Source organism: Oncorhynchus masou, chromosome 5, assembly GCF_036934945.1.
Source record: "Oncorhynchus masou masou isolate Uvic2021 chromosome 5, UVic_Omas_1.1, whole genome shotgun sequence".
Classification (NCBI taxonomy): Eukaryota; Metazoa; Chordata; class Actinopteri; order Salmoniformes; family Salmonidae; genus Oncorhynchus; species Oncorhynchus masou.
The window spans coordinates 83,183,021-83,208,904 of record NC_088216.1 but is presented as its reverse complement, the minus strand read 5'-3'; the positions used below and the strand labels follow the sequence as shown (position 1 = coordinate 83,208,904).

Genomic DNA, 25,884 nt, shown 5'->3' with positions numbered 1-25,884 from the left:
TCACGAAATTCTATTCACATATTAATTGTTGTACTCTCGCTGCTAAAACCCTCAACCATTGATATACTACCTTCCAGAATGCATATAAGTCCTTCCCCCCCCGCCCACCATGCGGCAAATTGGAAGACGATTCCATCTTGCTCCTCCCCTCCTATAGGCAGAAACTCAAACAGGAAGCACCTGTGGTGAGGACTATTCAACACTGGTCTGACCAATCGGAATCCACGCTTCAAGATTGTTTTGATTACGCAGACTGGGATATGTTCAGAGTAGCTTCAGAAAATAATATGGACACATATACTGATACGGTGACTGAGTTTATCAGGAAGTGTATAGGAGATGTTGTACCCACTGTGACTATTAACACCTTCCCCTACTGGAAACCGTGGAGAGATGGGAGCATTGTTGCAAAACTGAAAGCGCGAACCACCTCATTTAACCCGGGCAAGAAGACTGGGAATATGGAAGAATACAAACAGTGAAGTTATTCCCTCCGCAAAGCAATCAAGCAGACGAAACGTCGGTATAGGGACAAAGCGGAGTCCCAGTTCAATGGCTCAGACATGAGACGTATGTGGCAGGGTCTACAGACAATCACAGATTATAAAAGGAAAACCAGCCACGTCGCGGACACAGACGTCTTGCTTCCGGACATGCTGAACACCTTCTTCGCTCGCTGTGAGGATAATACAGTGCCACCGACGCAGCCCACTATAAAGGACTGTGGGCTCTTCTTCTACGTGGCCGACGTGAATAAGACGTTTAAGCCTATTAACCCTCGCAAGGCTGCCATAGGAAGGCCAAAAAGATCATCAAGGACATCAACCACCCGAGACACTGCCTGTTCACCCCATTATCATCCAGAAGGCGAGGTCAGTACAGGTGCATCAAAGCGGGGACCGAGAGATTGAAAAACAGCTTCCATCTCAAGGCCATCAGACTGCTAAACAGCCATCAATAGCACATGAGAGGCGGCTGCCTATAGACAGACATTGATTAGGAATCACTGGCCACTTTTATAATTTTCCATATCTAGCATTACTCATCTCATATGTATAAACTACACTCCACACTATTCTTCGGTATCTTAGTCACGTTTAAATTGTGTTTACATATTGCATCACCCATTTCATATGTATTTACTGTTTTGTATTCTATACTACAGCCATCTCCAGCACATCAGAGGCTGCTGCGTAAAGACATAGATTAGAAATCCCGGGCCACTTTAAGGAAATGAAACACGAGCCACAAACCTTGCTTCGGATTACGCCGGGATTCTGGATGTGATCATGATCATCCAAAAAAGGACGAAGGAGTCAACTTTTTCATTCCACATTGAGAATGACAATGTCATGGTAATTAAATATGTTTTGTGTCTTTGTTATAAAGTTATTTTTGAATAATATCCCCTGTCAAATTTATCAACAACAATCTCTTGCAAAAGATGTCACCTGTATATAAATAAAGAATACAGAAAAAGTTTTTTCTGTAAAATGATCAGCTTTAAAAACACATCAGTAAGTTAGGAAAACATCAGACTGAAGGTCCACTCCCAAAAACAGAGCAATGACATTAATGTAATTATTCTAGATATTCTACAACTTCTACTCTACTGTGCTACTGTAGCCAATCAGGAGCGGCAGGTGGCCTAGTGGTTAGAGCATTGGGCCAGGAAGGCGGACTAGTGGTTAGAGCATTGGGCCAGGAAGGCAGCCTAGTGGTAAGAGCATTGGACCAGGAAGGCATCCTAGTGGTTAGAGCATTGAGACAACAAAGTAGCCTAGTGGTTAGAGCATTGGGCCAGGAAGGCAGCGTAGTGGTAAGAGCATTGGGCCAGTGGTTAGAGCATTGAGACAAGAAAGTAGCCTAGTGGTTAGAGCATTGGGCCAGGAAGGCAGCGTAGTGGTAAGAGCATTGGGCCAGTGGTTAGAGCATTGAGACAAGAAAGTAGCCTAGTGGTTAGAGCATTGGGCCAGGAAGGCAGCCTAGTGGTTAGAGCATTGGGCCAGTAAGGCAGCCTAGTGGTTAGAGCATTGAGACAAGAAAGTAGCCTAGTGGTTAGAGCATTGGGCCAGGAAGACAGCCTAGTGGTTAGAGCATTGGGCCAGGAAGGCAGCCTAGTGGTTAGAGCATTGGACCAGGAAGGCAGCCTAGTGGTTAGAGCATTGGGCCAGGAAGGTAGCCTAGTGGTTAGAGCATTGGCCCAAGAAGGCAGCCTAGTGGTTAGAGCATTGGCCCAAGAAGGCAGCCTAGTGGTTAGAGCATTGGGCCAAGAAGGCAGCCTAGTGGTTAGAGCATTGGGCCAGGAAGGCAGCCTAGTGGTTAGAGCATTGGGACAGGAAGGCAGCCTAGTGGTTAGAGCATTGAGACAAGAAAGTAGCCTAGTGGTTAGAGCATTGAGACAAGAAAGTAGCCTAGTAGTTAGAGCATTGAGACAAGAAAGTAGCCTAGTGGTTAGAGCATTGGGCCAGGAAGGCAGCCAAGTGGTTAGAGCATTGGGACAGGAAGGCAGCCTAGTGGTTAGAGCATTGAGACAAGAAAGTAGCCTAGTGGTTAGAGCATTGGGCCAGGAACTGAAAGGTCGCTGGATTGAATCCCTGTGCTGACAAGGTAAAAATCTGTTGTTCTGTCTCTGAACAAGGCAGTTGACCGACTGTTCCCTGGTAGGCCGTCATTGTAAATAAGAATTTGTTCTTAACTGACTTGCCTAGTTAAATGAGGGTTGAATTTAAAAGCCTAGACACACCTTGAGTCATCCACAGCTATTTCATGATGTTTTAATGGCCATCTGCTTTACAGATCCTAGAAAAGAAAGCATCCTAGTTGCAGGGAGAAGGGGAGGGGGAAGGAGGAGGGTGGTGGAGAGCACCATAAACCCCCTGTCCTGTTGAGGGTCAGTGGACCGAACTGGGGCAGCAGCATGCACGGCAGAGGGTGCAGGGGTTCCTGGGAGATCATCTGGGTGCAGGGGTTCCTGGGAGATCATCTGGATGGCATTGTGGAAAAAGTTTATTTTCAGATATATTGTAATAATTGCTTTATTTTCAGAAATCCTCTGGGGCGTTTTGACTCGGATAAGGCTTACTGGTCCAAGGCTTACCGTTTCTTCATATTGCAGTGTAGTCATAGAACTTCACAAGGTGTTTTTAATTACTTTGATTGGTTCATATAGAGTTCAGGGGCCATAGCAAGTCAACGCAACAAGATCAATGACATGTGCAATAGAAATAGACACAAAAACAAATAGTTGTGTGGCTAATTGTCAGTGATTATGATGGAAGTATGAAGTGTGATTCAAAAAATAGAGTGGGTAAAAAAACACGCACGTACGCACGCACACACACACACACACACACACACACACGCACACATACACGCACACGCACACACACACATACACGCACACGCACACACGCACACGCACACGCACACACGCACACACGCACACACGCACATACACACACGCACACGCACACGCACACGCACACGCACGCACGCACGCACGCACACACACACACACACACACACACACACACACACACACACACACACACACACACACACACACACACACACACACACACATACACACGCACACACACACACACACACACACACACACACACACACACGCACACACACACACACACACACACACACACACACACACACACACACACACACACACACACACATACACACACACATACAAATACGCACACACACACACTTTCTCTCTTATTCTCTCTTTCTGTCTCTCAGTCCTTTCTCTCTGCCGGGTGGAGCTTGGAAGAAACTGTCTCACTGGGGTTTTGTCCCTGTCTGTGGCCTGGGTTCAAAGCTGGTAGCATTGGGAGGAGATCTCTTAAACAGCATATTAAGCACAAGTTAATTATATGCCAACCTTTGGGACAAAGACAAGAAAATAAAACAGCAATTATACTCAGCCTCTGAAACTTTTTTGCATTTGAAAAAAAACTCTGTTTTTATTTTAGGAGATTTCCATTTGTATTCTCTGAAAACTGTGGAGTTAGCTTAAGTCACGTTGCTGTAATTCAGTGCTGCTCACACTATCCTCTCATTAGCATCATTATTTTTAACCATAGATACCATTGCAAGTATACCAGGAAGTAGTTGCCTAAGGGCCTTGGCCTAGGAGAAGGACAGAACACATTTCCATTGCTCTCAAAAAATGAACATCAGAGTATATTTTCTATAAAGACTCTATTCTATAACCTACCTCTCTCTTTTTTTTCATGGTATAGATGAACCAGGGTATAGATATAGTAGCATTGGATTTCCTCACTATGCTGTTAGGTTAGCCATGATATAGATCTCCACATGAGGAGACCTGCATCACCCTATGGTTTCTCTGACCCCCATAAAATGATGACCACTCATTCACCCTGGAGAGAAGATCCGGGAAGTCAAACTGAGGTCGCACAGAAAAAGGGAGACGGGGAAAGAAAAGAGATTGGGATAAGTGATGGTAAGAGGAGAGAGTCAATGGTAGTGTCACAGCCAGGGTAACAGTCCAGCTCAAGGTACCAGGCCACAACCCCTGTGGCCCCACAGTAATAGCAGCCTAGGGGGCTATGCCAGAGCTGTCTCCACCTCAGTGCCATACCAGAGGCCACAGAGGAACATCTTTAGGTGCCAATCCCACTGACCACAATGGATACCATCCACACACTGATGTCACTCCCCGTGGTTATAACCACTTTATAACGGGCTTTTAATGAAGGGGGAAGGAAGGGGACATCATACAGAAAAACAGAAAAAAAAGTTTGTCTAATTACGGATGTACGATCTTAATATGATCACTCTTTTTTTTTTGCTAGTGAATGTTCCTCCACCGCAGGAAATGCAAACTTGTAGTATATTCAAGGTTTAAAAAGACTTTTAAAGATTGCAATTTCCACATAAAAATGTCAGACTTGTATCACCCCCATAAAACAATGGCATTAATTATAATCATCATAATAATAATTCACATTTCCTGTTGCTGCAGGATAATTTTCATGCTGTAGCAAACTGACTCAAATTAAAATTCTACATCTGTAAAGTTGAGGACATTTTTTAAAAACACAGTTAAAAGTGCCCTATGCAGAAATCGCTCCGCCATTTCCTGGTTGCTAAAATTCAAATAGTTTGCCTAATTTCAGTTTATGTGACAAAACAAGCAATGTATAGTGTAGAGAATCATTGTACCATCTAAACCACTGTGAAATATATTTTCCATAACCAAAAATATTGTATTTTCATCTGTTTGAAGCTGGTGTACAAAACTGAAAGTAAAAGAAGCAAAAACTAAACTTAAGAACAGGAAGCATAGAAATAGAGCACATAGAACAGATTTTTTATTTTATTTTACCTTAATTTAATTAGGCAAGTCAGTTAAGAATAAATTCTTATTTACAATGACGGGGGCTGGGATTTCTTTTTCTTTTTATATATAACATATAAGCATAGGACGAAACACACATCATGACAAGAGACACAACACAACATAAAGAGAGACCGAAGACAACAACATAGCAAGGCAGCAACACATGACAACACAGCATGGTAGCAACACAACTTGACAACAACATGGTAGCAGCACAAAACATGGTACAAATATTATTGGGTACAGACAACAGCACCAAGGTCAAGAAGGTAGAGACAACAACACATCACACAAAGCAGCCACAACTGTCAGTTAGAGTGTCCATGATTGAGTCTTTGAATGAAGAGATTGAGATAAAACTGTTCAGTTTGAGTGTTTGTTGCAGCTCATTCCAGTTGCTAGCTGCAGCAAACTGAAAAGAGGAGTGACACAGGGATGAGTGTACATTGGGAACCTTTAACAGAATGAGACTGGCAGAATGGGTGTTGTATGTGGAGGATGAGGGCTGCAGTAGATATCTCAGATACGGGGGAGTGAGGCCTAAGAGGGTTTTATAAATAAACATTAAACAGTGGGTCTTGCGACGGGTATACAGAGATGACCAGTTTACAGAGCAGTATAGAGTGCAGTGATGTGTCCTATAAGGAGCCTTGTTGGCAAATCTGATGGCCGAATGGTAAAGAACATCTAACACCCTTACCTGCCGATCTATAAATTATGTCTCCGTAATCTAGCATTGGTAGGATTGTCATCTGAATCAGGGTTAATTTGGCAGCTGGGGTGAAAGAGGATCGATTACGATAGAGGAAACTAAGTCTAGATTTAACCTTAGCCTGCAGCTTTGATATGTGCTGAGAGAAATACAGTGTACTGTCCAGCCATACTTGTATGAGGTGACTACCTCAAGGTGACTACCTCAAGTTCTAAACCCTCAGATGTATTAATCACACCTGTGGGGAGAGAGGCATTCTTCTTACCAAACCACATGACCTTTGTTTTGGAGGTGTTCAGAACAAGGTTAAGGGTAGGGAAAGCGTGATGGACACTAAGAAAGCTTTGTTGTAGAGCATTTAACACAATATCCGGGTAGGGGCCAGCTGAATTTAAGACTGTATCATCTGCAAATAAATGGATGCGAGATCTTCCTACTGCCTGAGCTATGTTGTTGATGTAAATTGAGAAGAGCGTGGGGCCTAGGATTAAGCCTTGTGGTACTTGCTTAGAATTAAGGGCAGTAGTCACATCATTGAGGACCTTTAAGGTTGCAGTGACACATCCATAACCTGAGTGGAAACCAGATTGCATACCAGAGCAAATACTATAGACACCAAGAAAGCCAGTCAGTTGTTTGTTTTTCCAACACGTTTTTCCAAAACTTTTGATAAACAGGGCAAAATAGAAATAGGCCTATAACAGTTAGGATCAGCTTGATCTCCCCCTTTAAATAAAGGATGAGCCGTGGCTGCCTTCCAAGCAATGGGAACCTCCCCAGAAAGGAGAGACCGGTTAAAAAGGTTGGAGATAGGCTTGGCGATGTTAGGGGCAGCAACCTTAACAAACACGCCCCCATAAAGAAAATTTGAATTAAAAACAGGTTCAGCCCCTGGTTCGACAGTGATCTTGCAGAGTTACTCCACCTCAATAATTGTATTTGGCGAAAGGCTCGGCACACGCATACTCAGGCTGACTGGCTTTCGTTCAAGCAAATTAGAAATAAGTGCACTCAGGCTATCTGGAAGACCAAAGTTAGTTACTTTAAGGAGCAGTTCTCTCTCTGTGGGTCTAACCCCAAGAAGTTCTGGAAAACGGTTAAAGACCTGGAGAATAAACCCTCCTCCTCACAGCTGCCCCATGTCCCTTAATGTTGATGATGTGGTTGTTACTGACAAGAAGCACATGTCCCTTAATGTTGATGATGTGGTTGTTACTGACAAGGAGCACATGCCTGAGCTCTTTAATCACCACTTCATTAAGTCAGGATTCCTATTTGACTCAGCCATGCCTCCTTGCACGTCCAACATTTCCTCATCTCCCACCCCTTCTAATGTGACTATCCCCGATGCTTCTCTCGCTTTTTCCCCTGCCCCGCTACAAAGTTTCTCCCTGCAGGCAGTCACTGAGTCTGAGGTGCTAGAGGAGCTCCGGAAACTTGACCCTAAAAAACATCTGGGTCAGATGGGTTAGCCCCTTTCTTCTTTAACAATACCACTGAAAAATCAAAAAAGAAGGTCCAAGTGTCTTCGACCGAGGGGATCAAGCTGATTCTATACCATTTTACAGAGGCCAGTTCATGAAGGTAGGCTAAGGTAGGCTTTTCTGTAAGGTCATTACAGAAAACACCAGACTGATACCTATCAGGATTATTTGTGAGGATAACATGGAGGACAGTAGCCTTTTCTGGGTGTTTGGAGTCAAACCTTGTGGGATTGGTAATAATCTGAGAAAGGTTTAGGGAGTTGCATTGCTTTAGGACATGGTCAGGTGGTTTAAGCATGTCCCAGTTTATTAGGTCACCTTGCAGGACAAATTCAGACTTGGTATGGGGGCCAGGAGAGAGCTTAGGGCAGGTAGGATACAGGCCGGTGCTGATGGTGGTTGATAGCACCTAGCAACAGTCAACAAAGAGCTATTTGAAAGTGTAATACTTAAAACCAGCAAATCAAATTGTTTGGGGACAGACTTGATGGATGGAACCGAGCACTGAAGGAAGATCTGTCTTGCCGAAAAAGGCTTTTATTTAAGGCTTGTATTTCTGAAGGCAGATTTCTTGTAGAAAATGCCAGTGGATGGTCTCTGAACAGGAGGAGGGGGAATCAAGGCCTCTGGATCTGGGCGGGGGGGGGGGTGGTAGCCTGCCGTTTGTTGGGCTCAAAGGCTTCGACACCTCTCGCTTCACACGTCAGTGCTAATTGAAGATGTAACTCTTTGTCCTAGCAAAGCTTAGTAGCCTGAGCATTCAGTCCTTACCAAGTAAAATAGATAATTGTAATTGGCTTTTGAAAGTAAAACAATTGCTTCAGACTAAGCATTAGTCACTCAGCTCCAGGTTGGATGGTGTTTGCAGGTCTCTGTTTGTTTCCCAGAGCATTTGATGTATAGTTTGGGAATAATAATCCTCGAGCGTAAAGTAGCATTCCAAGTAAATTCCATCCAAAAAGCAGGTTGTAGATTTGGAGTTTTGATTTGGAGTAAAGGTTATGTTGTTTAGGGTAAGCATCCTGTATATGTCCTGGTGACATAGTGAAGGTTATGTTGTTTAGGGTAAGCATCCTGTATATGTCCTGGTGACATAGTGAAGGTTATGTTGACATTGAAGGGATAAGCATCCTGTATATGTCCTGTGACATAGTGAAGGTTATGTTGTTTAAGCATCCTGTGTATATGTCCTGGTGACATAGTGAAGGTTATGTTGTTTAGGGTAAGCATCCTGTATATGTCCTGGTGACATAGTGAAGGTTATGTTGTTTAGGGTAAGCATCCTGTATATGTCCTGGTGACATAGTGAAGGTTATGTTGTTTAGGGTAAGCATCCTGTATATGTCCTGGTGACATAGTGAAGGTTATTTTGTTTAGGGTAGCATCCTGTATATGAGTGAGTGGATGATCTCTGCATGTGTGGTTCCCACCATGAAGCATGGAGGAGGAGGTGTGATGGTGCTTTGCTTTGACACTGTTTGTGATTTATTTTGTGCACACTTAACCAGCATGTTTGTACACCATCTCATTGATTTTTGGGACTATCATTTGTTTTTCAATCGGACAATGACCCAACACACCTCCAGACTGTGTAAGGGCTATTTGACCAAGAAAGAGAGTGATGGAGTGCTGCATCAGATGACCATGCCTCCACAATCACCCAACCTCATCTCAACCAATCCCCGACCTCAAACCAATTGAGATGGTTTGGGATGAGTTGGACCGCAGAGTGAAAGAAAAGCAGCCAAAATGTGCTCAGCATATGTGGGAACTCCTTCAAGACTGATGGAAAAGCATTCCAGGTGAAGCTAGTTGAGAGAATGCCAAGAGTGTGCAAAGCTGTCAAAGGCAAAGGTTGGCTACTTTGAAGGAATATATTTTGATTTGTTTAACACTTTTTTGCTTACGACATGATTCAATATGTGTTATTTCATAGTTTTGATGTCTATGCTATTATTCAACAATGTAGAAAATAGTAAAAAATAAAGAAAAACACTGTAATGGGTAGATGTGCCCAAACTTTTGACTGGCACCATATATATATATATATTGTTACGAATCCCTTTTGGCCCGACAGTCTAGGGGGGATGGTAATGAGACTCGTAACATAACTCATGCAAATTATTATTGTGACAAAGGAAAAGTTGCTACAACTACAGATTGCCCATTTAAGTCTATCAAAAGTGTTTCCAGTTTGATCATGTGTCCATTAGGCCTATGGATGTATTTAATCAGCATGAATTAGATTGAGCAATAGAAGCCCCACTTTTATTACACAGGCTGGGATCCTCACTATGCAGCTGTTATTCTATAGGCTGGGATCCTCACTATGTATTTAGCTGTTATTCCATATGCTGGGATCCTCACTATGCAGCTGTTATTCAAAAACAATACTCACAGGTGATCCTCACTACAAAACAGCTGTTATTCTATAGGCAGGGATCCTCAGACATGGCAGCTTTATTCTATAGGCTGGGATCCACACTATGCAGCTGTTATTCCATAGGCTGGGATCCTAGAACAAACACTATGCAGCTGTTATTCTATGAGGAGGGATCCTCACTATGCAGCTGATTATTCTGATAGGCTGGGATCCTCACTATGCAGCTGTTATTCTGTAGGCTGGGATCCTCACTATGCAGCTGTTATTCTATAGGCTGGGATCATCACTATGCAGCTGTTATTCTACAGGCTGGGATCAAAAGTGTTTCCAGTTTGATCTCACTATGCAGCTGTTATTCTATATAGGCTGGGATCCTCTCACTATGCAGCTGTTATTCCTATAGGCTGGGATCCTCATTATGCAGCTGTTATTCTATAGGCTGGGATCCCCACTATGCAGCTGTTATTCCACAGGCTGGGATCCTCACTATGCAGCTGTTATTCTATAGGCTGGGATCCTCACTATGCAGCTGTTATTCTATAGGCTGGGATCCTCACTATGCAGCTGTTATTCTATAGGCTGGGATCCTCACTATGCAGCTGTTATTCTATAGGCTGGGATCCCCACTATGCAGCTGTTATTCTATAGGCTGGGATCCTCACTATGCAGCTGTTATTCTGTAGGCTGGGATCCCCACTATGCAGCTGTTATTCTATAGGCTGGGATCCTCACTATGCAGCTGTTATTCTATAGGCTGGGATCCTCACTATGCAGCTGTTATTCTATAGGCTGGGATCCTCACTATGCAGCTGTTATTCTATAGCCTGGGATCCTCACTATGCAGCTGTTATTCTATAGGCTGGGATCCTCAATATGCAGCTGCTGCAAAGAGCACATTTTTCACTGGCTGTCCACTGGTTTCAAAAACAATTATTGATAGGCAGCATAAACTTCTTGAATTGAAACATTTTTGGGTTCAAATACCCATTTAGATTTGCGAACAGCCATCCACAACAACCACAATTCATAAGGCGCAAATAGCTAAATGAGAGAACAACAGTGTGATTCGCATCAATACGCTATGTAGATAAACATTATAAAGTGATATCCGTATCGCCGTAGAATCGACACCACTGCTCTCATCCTTTCCTCCAAGCGTTTATTCAAGTTGTATAATCTATGGATGCTGACAGCAGTCTCACCATTGGAAGAAATAGCTTGGACTGCAGCCTACAAAAGCCTATTCCTGCTCTTTTCATGCGATCCATCAAACACATTTGGTGTGTCATCATAGTGGTCTCTGACATCATAGTGGTCTCTGACATCATAGTGGTCTCTGACTTCATAGATGTCTCTGACATCATAGTGGTCTCTGACATCACAGTGGTCTCTGACATCATAGTGGTCTCTGACTTCATAGTGGTCTCTGACATTATAGTGGTCTCTGACATCACAGTGGTCTCTGACATCACAGTGGTCTCTGACATCACAGTGGTCTCTGACATCACAGTGGTCTCTGACTTCATAGTGGTCTCTGACTTCATAGTGGTCTCTGACTTGTGGTCAGACTCACTCAGGGGGAACAAAACTAGCGCCTTTTTTCAATGCTGATTTGAATGTCGTTGAGAAAACAGAGAATTGTCAAAGATGATTTTTTTTGCAAACCTCCTTTCTGAATTTAAAAGTAAATCCTCAAGTTTTTCAAAAGTATCTGTAATCTGATTACAATATTTGTGCTGGTAACGTAACAGATTACAGTTAACGTTTTTGTTTGTAATTACCTTAAATGTAATCCATTACTCGCCAACCCTGCTGTAAACAAACGGTATCCTTTCAGTTGAGCGTACTAGCGCTTTAGTCAGGCCGAGAGAGCTCTGAAATCGGAGAAGATAGCCAGAGCAAATTTACGAACAGACCCGAACGATTATACCACTCAGTTAAGTTATGAATGACATGAATAATCAAATAAATAAACGCTGGGTAGTTAGTTAGATATAGCATGAAGTAAATATACTGGCAAGTTTGATGTACAAGTAATGTTAGCCAACGAGCTAACATACCCGGCCATAACCCAGTCAGTCATATGTAATACCACATCTAATGGAATTCCCTTGGCTCTCGGAAGATGTGGCCTTAATCTCTTCTACCACCCATTCTTCTCAGTGTGTGTGTGTGTGTGTGTGTGTGTGTGTGTGTGTGTGTGTATACTGATGTTTTTGTGTTTTGTCAGGTCGTTAGTAGGTAGCTAACATACCCGGTACATACTGGTATAATGATATGCTATTTGAAAAGCAATTACTTTATTACATTTCTCAACATTTTAAGTAAAACATTTCTATCCACTCTCTTTGGACTTCGGCTGCATATTTTACGCAACTTTCTCAAAATCTGAAAACGTTGTGAAACCACGCCCATTTCCCGGAAGAATTGCATTATGGGCCCTAAAAGCACGGAAATAGTGTCCACTGCGTGTATACTTAGTATTTTGACGAATTTTGTACGACATCCGGGAACTTTTGGCATACTAACTGATATCCATACTATAACCAATAAGCATACTAACTATATCCATACTATATCCATACAATAAGCATACTATATCCATACTATATCATACTAACTATATCCATACTATAACCATACTATATCCATACTGACTCTATCCATACTATAACCAATAAGCATACTAACTATATCCATACTATATCCAACTGCTATATCCATACTATATCCATACTATAATCCATAACTATATCCATACTAACGATATCCATACTATAACCAATAAGCATAACTATATCCACACTATATCCATACTATAACCAATACTAACTATATCCATACTATATAAGCATACTGACTATATCCATACTATATCCATACTAACTCTATCCATACTAACTATATCCATACTAACTATATCCATACTATAACCAATAAGCATACTGACTCTATCCATACTATAACCAATAAGCATACTAACTATATCCATACTATATAACTATATCCATATACTATATCCATACTACTATATCCATAACTAAGCATACTAACTATATCCATACTAACTATATCCATACTAACTATATCCATACTATAACCAATAAGCATACTAACTATATCCATACTATAACCAATAAGCATACTAACTATATCCATACTATAACCAATAACATACTGACTATATCCATACTAACTATATCCATACTATAACCAATAAGCATACTAACTATATCCTCTATCCATACTATATCCATACTAACTATATCCATACTATATCCATAAGCTGACTATCCATACTATATCCATACTAACTATATCCATAACTATATCCATACTAACTATATCCATACTAACTATATCCATACTAACTATATCCATACTATAACCATAAGCATACTAACTATATCCATACTATATCCATACTATCTATCCATACTAATCCATACTAACTATATCCATACTAACTATATCCATACTATAACCAATAAGCATACTAACTATATCCATACTATAACCAATAAGCATACTGACTCTATCCATACTAACTATATCCATACTATGACCAATAAGCATACTAACTCCATATCCATACTATAACCAATAAGCATACTAACTATATCCATACTATAACCAATAAGCATACTGACTCTATCCATACTAATATATCCAATAACATACTAACTATATCCATACTAACTATATCCATACTAACTATATCCATACTATAACCAATAAGCATACTGACTCTATCCATACTAACTATATCCATATAACTATAACCAATAAGCATACTAACCAATATCCATACTAACTCTATCCATACTATAACCAATAAGCATACTAACTATATCCATACTAACTATATCCATACTATAACCAATAAGCATACTAACTATATCCATACTATAACCAATAAGCATACTAACTATATCCATACTATAACCAATAAGCATACTAACTATATCCATACTATAACCAATAAGCATACTGACTCTATCCATACTATAACCAATAAGCATACTAACTATATCCATACTATAACCAATAAGCATACTAACTATATCCATACTATAACCAATAAGCATACTGACTATATCCATACTATAACCAATAAGCATACTGACTATATCCATACTAACTATATCCATACTAACTATATCCATACTATAACCAATAAGCATACTAACTATATCCATACTATGACCAATAAGCATACTAACTATATCCATACTATGACCAATAAGCATACTAACTATATCCATACTATAACCAATAAGCATACTAACTATATCCATACTATAACCAATAAGCATACTGACTCTATCCATACTATAACCAATAAGCATACTAACTATATCCATACTATAACCAATAAGCATACTAACTATATCCATACTAATATATCCATACATACTGACCTATAAGCATACTGACTCTATCCATACTAACTATATCCATACTATGACCAATAAGCATACTAACTATATCCATACTATAACCAATAAGCATACTAACTATATCCATACTATAACCAATAAGCATACTAACTATATCCATACTATGACCAATAACTATATACTAACTATATCCATACTAACTATATCCATACTATAACCAATAAGCATACTAACTATATCCATACTATGACCAATAAGAATACTAACTATATCCATACTAACTATATCCATACTATGACCAATAAGCATACTGACTCTATCCATACTAACTATATCTAACTATATCCATACTATAACCAATAAGCATACTGACTATATCCATACTATAACCAATAAGCATACTAACTATATCCATACTATAACCAATAAGCATACTAACTATATCCATACTATAACCAATAAGCATACTAACTATATCCATACTATGACCAATAAGCATACTAACTATATGCATACTATAACCAATAAGCATACTATATACTCAAATTTATGTACATACAAATAGTATCCATACATAATCCAGTAAGCATACTGACTCTATATACTATCGAACACAGTTTAGCATATAACTATTCCATGTGTAAAAACATACAGTAGTTTCCTCTCCCATCTATAAAATAACTCCAGTGCCCTCTAGTGGCTGTACGGAGACATTGCATTTACTCAGACATTTTCAACAGAGGCAGTTGGGATATAAATCAATAAGAACGTCATAAAAATACACAGTAAGATACAGACATTTTTGACAGACATTTTGCATCCATCCCAAGTTGAACATGTTTATTTCTTAACTGGTAAAATATAGTACATTTGTATAAAATATATCATACTATAACGTGTATATAGTAAAACGCTACTATTATAGCCATTGTTGCTTAAAATAATATTATTTTGCCAGCAAAATGTCATGATTGAACATGACAGACAGGTGTCAAAACACACTACACAGAGAAAGACACATATCCATGATAAAGTGTCCATATAAAACCCCAAAATAGAACGTGTTACTTTTATTTAAAAAAAAAAAACAAATCATACATTCTAAGTAACCGGAATAACCATTCACACCTTCATCGCCGTACTGTGATTATTAGTATTGTGTCAAATTAATTGGTGCATCTTTTCTTTTTATTCATTGAATATTGTTAGTTCAAATCGTCTTTGGTTATCCGGATACTCTATACACAGTTTTCGCAAACTAGCTCAAATGTCAACGGTTAGTCATGGATAGGACCAGGAGTTTATGACGATATCTCTAGGCCCTAATGTTGTATTAACAACTACAGCACAGTACTAACTGTGACCAACAGGATTTTAAAAAAAGGCACCAATACTAAAATGAAAGACAGCCTCGTGGGATCTACCGTAAACGTGTGTAAAGGTGATCTAGAATTACAATTCAAACAGATAGATACTACTGTAAGGTACTTTTCATTGTCCTCCAAGGTGACATTTAGGTGAAATCATAGCCACATAGGCCTCCTGTATGTGTTGGCCTCTTGGGACTGTCACAAAGCCAAGGATAAGGATACCGTAACTGTATGGTGTACTTGCTGTGCTCCATCAGTGTAATAACGATATGATGTCCTGTCATGTGATATCAGTTCTACTGGTCATTGGTTCAGGCTGTCATCAGTATAAAAATATCCTCTATAACGTTATATCCATTTTTGTTTTGTCAACGACAGCATATTGGGTGGACTGATTCTATCTCTATAGTCAAAGGGCCACAAATCCTGCAGCTCAGTCCGATACACGTAAAGTACCTCAGAATCACTACCTCAACCAGTTCCTCATAAACCCTGTTGAACATGTTCAGGGTAAGTGAATCCATCTTAAGACCCTGTAAACAGCAGTACGTACGGCAGGTGATGGATCCTGTGAGACTGGTACTGCCCAAAAGCATACTTTATGTTTTAGTTCATTCGGTGTTGCCAACCTTTCATCTCTCTCCCTCCCCATCTCGCTTTTATTCTCATACCTCTTATGCCCCATTATTACGTTAAGACAAAAAATGCACTTTTTATATTCCTCCCCGATAACTCCTATAATTGTAAAATAAGTGAGCTGCTTTAAGAACACTTAACAAGAGTAAACGTGTAACTTGTATCCAAACAAGCTGTCTAAAAACATGGGGCTCTTTACCGTACAACACATTCAGAGTATGGAAGCAGATTCAGGCCAAAAGGCATACTGCGTGAATACTGATACGATATGTTTATCATATATGTCATACTAACTATGTATGTGTGTCATCACTATGTGTGTGTGTCATACTATTGTGTGTGTGTGTCATTACTACTATGTCCATGTGTGTCATCACTATCGTGTGTGTGTGACTCTGTGTCATCACTATGTGTGTGTGTGTCATCACTATGTGTGTGTATGTGTCATACTATCGTGTGTGTGTGTCATCACTATGTGTGTGTGTTTGTCATCACTATGTGTGTGTGTGTCATCACTAACGTGTGTGTCCATCACTATGACCAATGTGTGTGTCATTACTAACTATGTGTGTGTGTGTCATCACTATGTGTACTATGTGTCATCACTATGTGTGTGTGTCCCTGACAGTGTGTGTCATCATTTTGTGGGAACTATAGATGTGTCTTCAATCATTCAGGTGTCTATCAGTATTTTCTTTCCACAGTGTTGTCATACAGCTCTGTTTTCCTGTGTTCTCATCTCCAGAAGAGTCATCGGCCTATGTGTGTGGCTGTCATCACGAGACAGACATTACTATCGTGTGTGTGTGCCATTACTGTCAACATTGTCATATACACAGCATGTATACATGTATAACTCATTTAAGTCATACTGTCATAAAATTACTATGTGTAAATGACATCATTATGGTGATGATGTCATTACGGTGATGACAGGAGTGTGTCGTTAAGGTGATGACAGTTTCCATTTCAAACACTGGTCAAGCAAAGTTTCCTGTTCTCATTCCAGAACAGTATTGTACCAAGACAACAGTATCACTGTCAAGCAACATATACACAGCATATATTGTACTAAGCAACAGTATTTACCAACATGGTGGTAGTATTTACCTAAAGCAACCTCTATGACTGAGCAACAGTCATTATACATTTAGCAAATAACAGTATTTTACCAGAGCATTTTTACAAAGACATTCACCTTTGACATCCAGTGGAACAGCCAACAATATTGTGCAGCTAAACAGTATGATGTCATTACAAAACAGTATTGTACACAGAGAAAACAGTATTGTCAAGCAACAGTATTGTACCAAGCAACAGTATTGTACCAAGCAACAGTATTGTACCAAGCAACAGTATTGTACCAAGCAACAGTATTGTACCAAGCAACAGTATTGTACCAAGCAACAGTATTGTACCAAGCAACAGTATTGTACAAAGCAACGCCAAAGTCAGTCATCTTCTTGTGAGACAAGAGAACACAGTGATCAAGATCAGTAGGCACCTTTGGTTTGGCTTAAAGTCCTCTAAGGAGTAGCTACTGTGTATCTGTTCATCCTGGCCAGGGACAGAACACGTCTGCGTGAGGCCAAGAGAAAGGGGCCATCTTTTCAGTACCTTTAGTCTCCACAGTCATTTCCTGTAACTTTATATTAAGTGGTAAGCAAACACCAACGGGCTGTGGCCCTAGGGTCCACTCTAGGACAGTCTAGGTACTTGTACTACGACAGTATCTTCAGTTACTTAGTCTCTCGAGACAGATAGATGAGGCCCTCTAGTCAACTTTATGAGCGTGTTCAGGTTCTAAGACAACGTATTCAGGTACATGTTCTCATCAGCCAGAGAGGTGAGCATGGAGGTCATGTCCCCTACAGCCATGTTGGGGAGCACAGGAGGGCAGGGTGGTGGAGGTCTGTGGGGTGATTGAGGCTGAGACGAGGTCTGGGATGAACCCCCATGGAGAGGTGGATTGACGGGGCTGAAGGACGAGGTCTGGGATGAACCTCCATGGAGAGGTGGATTGACGGGGCTGAAGGATGAACCCCCGACGGGGGTCTGGGATGAACCTCCATGGAGAGGTGGATTGACGGGGCTGAAGGACAAGGTCTGGGATGAACCCCCATGGAGAGGTGGATTGACGGGGCTGAAGGACGAGGTCTGGGATGAACCTCCATGGAGAGGTGGATTGACGGGGCTGAAGGACGAGGTCTGGGATGAACCCCCATGGAGAGGTGGATTGACGGGGCTGAAGGACGAGGGGTCTGGGTCATCAATGATGGAGGTAAAGTCTATCTGGGCATTATCCAGATCCACGTTCTCCAGAGCATTGGAGATGGGGGGGGACCCATGGTCATGGAGGTAGCCCAGCTGGGCAGACTTGTTCCGCTGATGGTCCATATGGGTCACCAGGTGCCCCTGGTGCTGGTTGAGGCAGGGCCCGGTCTGGGTTGGGTCCTGGTGAGGATGGGTGATCCGCTGGATTTGGATCTGCTGCTTGTCCATGTCAGGGTGCTGCATGTGGATCTGGCCCGAGTAATACATGTTGCTATTGTTGGAGGGAGAGAAGATCTCCCGATGGGTCTGAGAGCGCTGGACAGGGGGCAGTCGGACTGCTCTCCTTGGGCTGGAGGTAGACTGGACTGGGCTGACATGTGGAGGACTGCCCAGGTACCCTCCTCCTGGCTGGGACTGGAGGCTATTCTGCCTGATGAGAGGCTTCCGGCCCTGGGGTGGTCTAGGGACCACAGGGACTCCCATTTCCTGGCTGTAGCAGGACCCTGGCCCTCCAGGCAGGCTCATCATGGGGACCTCGTTAGAGGGGATGGAGGAGCCGGAGCTGGGGCCTCCTCGGCTATGGCTTAGAGGGATCATCAGTTTCTGGTTGGTGGAATAGCCTGGGATGCTGGAGTCTGGCTTGGGGTAGAGGCTTTGTTGGTGTTGTTGCTGGGGCTGGTGTTGGTGTTGTTGCTGGGGATGGTGTTGGTGTTGTTGCTGGGGATGGTGTTGGTGGTGTTGTTGTTGTTGGTGGGGCTGGTGTTGGTGTTGTTGCTGGGGCTGGTGTTGTTGCTGGTGTTGTTGCTGGGGCTGGTGTTGTTGCTGGGGCTGGTGTTGTTGCTGGGGCTGGTGTTGTTGCTGGTGTTGGTGTTGTTGCTGGGGTCTGGTGTGGTGTTGTTGCTGGGGCTGGTGTTGTTGCTGGGGCTGGTGTTGGTGTTGTTGCTGGGGCTGGTGTTGTTTGGTGTTGTTGCTGGGGCTGGTGTTGTTGTTGTTGGTGGGGCTGTGTGTTGTTGTTGGTGGGGCTGGTGTTGGTGTTGTTGCTGGGGCTGGTGTTGTTGTTGTTGGTGGGGCTGGTGTTGTTGTTGTTGGTGGGGCTGGTGTTGGTGTTGTTGCTGGGGCTGGTGTTGTTGTTGTTGCTGGGGCTGGTGTTGTTGTTGTTGGTGGGGCTGGTGTTGGTGTTGTTGCTGGGGCTGGTGTTGTTGCTGGTGTTGTTGCTGGTGTTGTTGCTGGGGACAAGGCTGCTGATGCATCATGGCCACCTGAGTCAAATCAAATGAGATCAACATTTAGATTAAAGTGCTTTCATTAATAATTCAAGACAAGCAAGTAAACACATTATTCAGGAAATATCCTTTGAAAACTCCACATAACACATCTTACTATAAAAGAGGGGGAATAAAGAGGAGAAGAAGACACAGGGTGAGGGGAAATAGAAGACACAGGGTGAGGGGAAACAGAAGACAGAGGGTGAGGAGAAATAGAAGACAGAGGGTGAGGGGAAATAGAAGACAGAGGGTGAGGAGAAATAGAAGACAGAGGGTGAGGGGAAATAGAAGACAGAGGGAAATAGAAGCAACAGAGGGTGAGGGGAAACAGATTGTAAGACAGAGGGTGAGGGGAAATAGAAGACAGAGGGTGAGGGAAATAGAAGACAGAGGGTGAGGGGAAAGCAAGACATTGTGAGGAAACAACAGTAGGGTGAGCAACAGGGACAATAGCAACAGTATTGTGAGGGGAAAGCAAGAAGACAGAGGGTGAGGGAAACAGAAGACAGAGGGTGAGGGGAAATAGAAGACAGAGGGTGGGGAAATAGAAGACAGAGGGTGAGGGGAAATAGAAGACAGAGGGTGAGGGAAACAGAAGACAGAGGGTGAGGGGAAATAGAAGACAGAGGGTGAGGGGAAACAGAAGAAGACAGAGGGTGAGGGGAAATAGAAGACAGAGGGTGAGGGAAATAGAAGACAGAGGGTGAGGGGAAACAGATTACAGAGGGTGAGCAAACAGAAGACAGAGGGTGAGGGGAAACAGAAGACAGAGGGTGACTTGGAAACAGAAGAAGACAGAGGGTGAGAAACAGAAGACAGAGGGTGAGGGAAATAGAAGACAGAGGGTGAGGGGAAACAGAAGAAGACAGAGGGTGAGGGGAAACAGTTCTCAGAAGACAGAGGGTGAGGGGAAATAGAAGACAGAGGTGAGGGGAAACAGAAGAAGACAGATGGTGAGGGGAAATAGAAGACAGAGGGTGAGGGGAAACAGAAGGACAGAGGGTGAGGGAAACAGATGAAGACAGAGGGTGAGGGGAAACAGAAGACAGAGGGTGAGGGGAAATAGAAGACAGAGGGTGAGGGGAAACAGAAGAAGACAGAGGGTGAGGGAAACAGAAGAAGACAGAGGGTGAGGGGAAACAGAAGACAGAGGGTCTGGGAAATAGAAGACAGAGGGTGAGGGGAAGAAGACACAGGGTGAGGGGAGAAGACAGAGGGTGAGGGGAAACAGATGAAGACAGAGGGTGAGGGGAAACAGAAGACAGAGGTGAGGGGAAATAGAAGACAGAGGGTGAGGGGGAAGACAGGGGTGAAGGACAGAAGACAGAGGGTGAGGAAACAGAAGACAGAGGGTGACGGGGAAACAGAAGACAGAGGGTGGGATGAAACTCCATGGAACAGAAGTGACAGACGGGGATGAAGACAGAGGTCTGGGAAACAGAAGAAGACATGGAGGGTGAAGATTGAGGGGGGAAACAGAAGACAGAGGGTGAGGGGAAAGAGAAGACAGATGATGTGAGGAAACAGAAAAGACAGAGGGTGGGCATTATCCAGAAGACCAGGGTGAGGGGAAACAGAAGACAGAGGGTGAGGGAGACAGAAGACAGGGTGAGGGGAAACAGAAGACAGAGGGTGATGGGGAAACAGAAGAAGACAGGGTGAGGGGAAACAGTGAAGACAGGGTGAGGGGAAACAGAAGACAGAGGGTGAGGGCTTAGAAGACAGAAGAAATAGAAGACAGAGGGTGAGGGGAAACAGAAGAAGATTGGTGAGGGAAACAGAAGACAGAGGGTGAGGGGAAACAGAAGACAGACAGGGAAATAGAAGGGTGGGGGAAACAGAAGACAGACTGGGTGAGAAGAAGACAGAGGGTGAGGGGAAATAGAAGACAGAGGGTGAGGAAATAGAAGACAGAGGGTGAGGGAAACAGAAGAAGACAGAGGGTGAGGGAAGACAGAGGGTGAGGGGAAATAGAAGACAGAGGGTGAGGGGAAACAGAAGAAGACTCCAGGGTGAGGGAAATAGAAGACAGAGGGTGAGGGGAAACAGAAGAAGACAGAGGGTGAGGGGAAACAGATGAAGACAGAGGGTGAGGGGAAACAGAAGACAGAGGGTGAGGGAAATAGAAGACAGAGGGTGAGGGGAAACAGAAGAAGACAGGGGTGAGGGGAAACAGAAGAAGACAGAGGGTGGAAACAGAAGACAGAGGGTGAGGGGAAATAGAAGACAGAGGGTGAGGGGAAACAGAAGAAGACACAGGGTGTTGCTGGGAAATAGAAGACAGAGGGTGTTGGAAACAGAAGAAGACAGAGGGTGGTGGGAAACAGTTGAAGACAGAGGGTGAGGGGAAACAGAAGACAGAGGGTGTTGCTGGGGAAATAGAAGACAGAGGGTGAGGGGAAACAGAAGAAGACAGAGGGTGCTGGGGAAACAGAAGAAGACAGGGGTGAGGGGAAACAGAAGACAGAGGGTGTTGCTGGGGAAATAGAAGACAGAGGGTGTTGCTGGGAAACAGAAGACAGAGGGTGAGGGGAAACAGATGAAGACAGAGGGTGAGGGGAAACAGAAGACAGGGGGTGTTGGGGAAATAGAAGACAGAGGGTGAGGGAAACAGAAGACAGTTGGTGGGGAAAAGAAGACAGAGGGTGCTGGGGGTTGAAGACAGTTGGTGGGAAACAGAAGACAGTTGGTGGTGGGAAACAGAAGACAGGTGTTGTGCTGGGAAACAGAAGGTGGGTGAGGGGAAACAGAAGACAGTTGGGTGGGGAAACAGAAGACAGAGGGTGCTGGGGAAACAGAAGAAGGTGGTGCTGGGGAAACTGAAGACAGAGGGTGAGGGGAAACAGAAGACAGGGGTGGGAAACTGAGAAGACAGGGTGAGGGGAAACAGAAGACACAGGGTGATTAAAAGAAGAAGACAGAGGGTGAAAACAGAAGACAGAGGGTGACATAACACATCTTACTATAGACAGAGGGTGAGGGGAAACAGAAGAAGACAGAGGGTGAGGGGAAATAGAAGACAGAGGGTGAGGGGGAAACAGAAGACAGAGGGTGAGGGGAAATAGAAGACAGAGGGTGAGGGGAAATAGAAGACAGAGGGTGAGGGAAATAGAAGACAGAGGGTGAGGGGAAATAGAAGACAGAGGGTGAGGGAAATAGAAGACAGAGGGTGAGGGGAAATAGAAGACAGAGGGTGAGGGAAACAGAAGACAGAGGGTGAGGGGAAATAGAAGACAGAGGGTGAGGGAAATAGAAGACAGAGGGTGAGGGGAAATAGAAGACAGAGGGTGAGGGGAAATAGAAGACACAGGGTGAGGGGAAACAGAAGAAGACAGAGGGTGAGGGGAAACAGAAGAAGACACAGGGTGAGGGGAAATAGAAGACACAGGGTGAGGGGAAATAGAAGACAGAGGGTGAGGGGAAATAGAAGACAGAGGGTGAGGGGAAACAGAAGACAGAGGGTGAGGGGAAATAGAAGACAGAGGGTGAGGGGAAACAGAAGACAGAGGGTGAGGGGAAAAAGAAGACAGAGGGTGAGGGGAAACAGAAGACAGAGGGTGAGGGGAAACAGAAGAAGACAGATGGTGAGGGGAAACAGAAGAAGACAGAGGGTGAGGGAAATAGAAGACAGAGGGTGAGAAAAGAAGACAGAGGGTGAGGGGAAATAGAAGACAGAGGGTGAGGGGAAATAGAAGACAGAGGGTGAGGGGAAACAGAAGAAGACAGAGGGTGAGGGGAAACAGAAGACAGAGGGTGAGGGGAAACAGAAGACAGAGGGTGAGGGGAAACAGAAGAAGACAGAGGGTGAGGGGAAACAGAAGAAGACAGAGGGTGAGGGGAAATAGAAGACAGAGGGTGAGGGGAAACAGAAGAAGACAGAGGGTGAGGGGAAACAGAAGACAGAGGGTGAGGGGAAACAGAAGACAGAGGGTGAGGGGAAATAGAAGACAGAGGGTGAGGGGAAATAGAAGACAGAGGGTGAGGGGAAATAGAAGACAGAGGGTGAGGGGAAACAGAAGACAGAGGGTGAGGGGAAATAGAAGACAGAGGGTGAGGGGAAACAGAAGACAGAGGGTGAGGGGAAATAGAAGACAGAGGGTGAGGGGAAACAGAAGACAGAGGGTGAGGGGAAACAGAAGACAGAGGGTGAGGGGAAACAGAAGACAGAGGGTGAGGGGAAACAGAAGACAGAGGGTGAGGGGAAATAGAAGACAGAGGGTGAGGGGAAACAGAAGACAGAGGGTGAGGGGAAATAGAAGACAGAGGGTGAGGGGAAACAGAAGACAGAGGGTGAGGGGAAATAGAAGACAGAGGGTGAGGGGAAACAGAAGACAGAGGGTGAGGGGAAATAGAAGACAGAGGGTGAGGGGAAACAGAAGAAGACAGAGGGTGAGGGGAAACAGATGAAGACACAGGGTGAGGGGAAATAGAAGACAGAGGGTGAGGGGAAACAGAAGACAGAGGGTGAGGGGAAACAGAAGAAGACAGAGGGTGAGGGGAAACAGAAGACAGAGGGTGAGGGGAAATAGAAGACAGAGGGTGAGGGGAAACAGAAGAAGACAGAGGGTGAGGGGAAATAGAAGACAGAGGGTGAGGGGAAACAGAAGAAGACAGAGGGTGAGGGGAAACAGAAGACAGAGGGTGAGGGGAAATAGAAGACACAGGGTGAGGGGAAATAGAAGACAGAGGGTGAGGGGAAATAGAAGACAGAGGGTGAGGGGAAATAGAAGACAGAGGGTGAGGGGAAACAGAAGAAGACAGAGGGTGAGGGGAAACAGAAGAAGACAGAGGGTGAGGGGAAACAGAAGAAGACAGAGGGTGAGGGGAAACAGAAGAAGACAGAGGGTGAGGGGAAACAGAAGACAGAGGGTGAGGGGAAACAGAAGAAGACAGAGGGTGAGGGGAAACAGAAGAAGACAGAGGGTGAGGGGAAACAGAAGAAGACAGAGGGTGAGGGGAAACAGAAGACAGAGGGTGAGGGGAAACAGAAGAAGACAGAGGGTGAGGGGAAACAGAAGAAGACAGAGGGTGAGGGGAAACAGAAGAAGACAGAGGGTGAGGGGAAACAGAGAAGAAGACAAGACAGAGGGTAGAAGACAGAGGGTGAGGGGAAACAGAAGAAGACAGAGGGTGAGGGGAAAAGAAGACAGAGGGTGAGGGGAAATAGAAGAAGACAGAGGGTGAGGGGAAATAGAAGACAGAGGGTGAGGGGAAACAGAAGAAGACAGAGGGTGAGGGGAAACAGAAGAAGACAGAGGGTGAGGGGAAATAGAAGAAGACAGAGGGTGAGGGGAAACAGAAGACAGAGGGTGAGGGGAAACAGAAGACAGAGGGTGAGGGGAAACAGAAGAAGACAAGGGTGAGGGGAAATAGAAGAAGACAGAGGGTGAGGGGAAACAGAAGACAGAGGGTGAGGGGAAACAGAAGAAGACAGAGGGTGAGGGGAAACAGAAGAAGACAGAGGGTGAGGGGAAACAGAAGAAGACAGAGGGTGAGGGAAACAGAAGACAGAGGGTGAGGGGAAACAGAAGACAGAGGGTGAGGGGAAACAGAAGACAGAGGGTGAGGGAAACAGAAGAAGACAGAGAGTGAGGGGAAATAGAAGACAGAGGGTGAGGGGAAACAGAAGACAGAGGGTGAGGGGAAACAGAAGACAGAGGGTGAGGGGAAACAGAAGAAGACAGAGGGTGAGGGGAAACAGAAGAAGACAGAGGGTGAGGGGAAATAGAAGAAGACAGAGGGTGAGGGGAAACAGAAGAAGACAGAGGGTGAGGGGAAACAGAAGAAGACAGAGGGTGAGGGGAAATAGAAGAAGACAAAGGGTGAGGAAAAACAGAAGACAGAGGGTGAGGGGAAACAGAAGAAGACAAAGGGTGAGGGGAAACAGAAGAAGACAGAGGGTGAGGGGAAACAGAAGAAGACAGAGGTTGAGGGGAAACAGAAGAAGACAGAGGGTGAGGGGAAACAGAAG

At 43.8% G+C, this 25,884-nt stretch overlaps 1 protein-coding gene across 1 annotated transcript in view; it reads right to left on the bottom strand.

Annotated features, from left to right (window-relative positions):
* Window positions 1-17,807: 17,807 nt before the first annotated feature.
* The window catches only part of LOC135540387 (zinc finger protein GLI1-like), a 154,948-nt gene continuing 146,871 nt past the window's right edge, over window positions 17,808-25,884 (bottom strand). The window contains exons 17-18 of the mRNA XM_064967004.1: window positions 18,590-19,341; window positions 17,808-18,331 (exon numbers count right to left, since the gene is read on the bottom strand). Of these exons, the coding sequence (XP_064823076.1) occupies window positions 18,178-18,331; window positions 18,590-19,341 (906 nt within the window). The 3' untranslated portion in view covers window positions 17,808-18,177. The remainder of the gene's footprint in view (window positions 18,332-18,589; window positions 19,342-25,884) is intronic.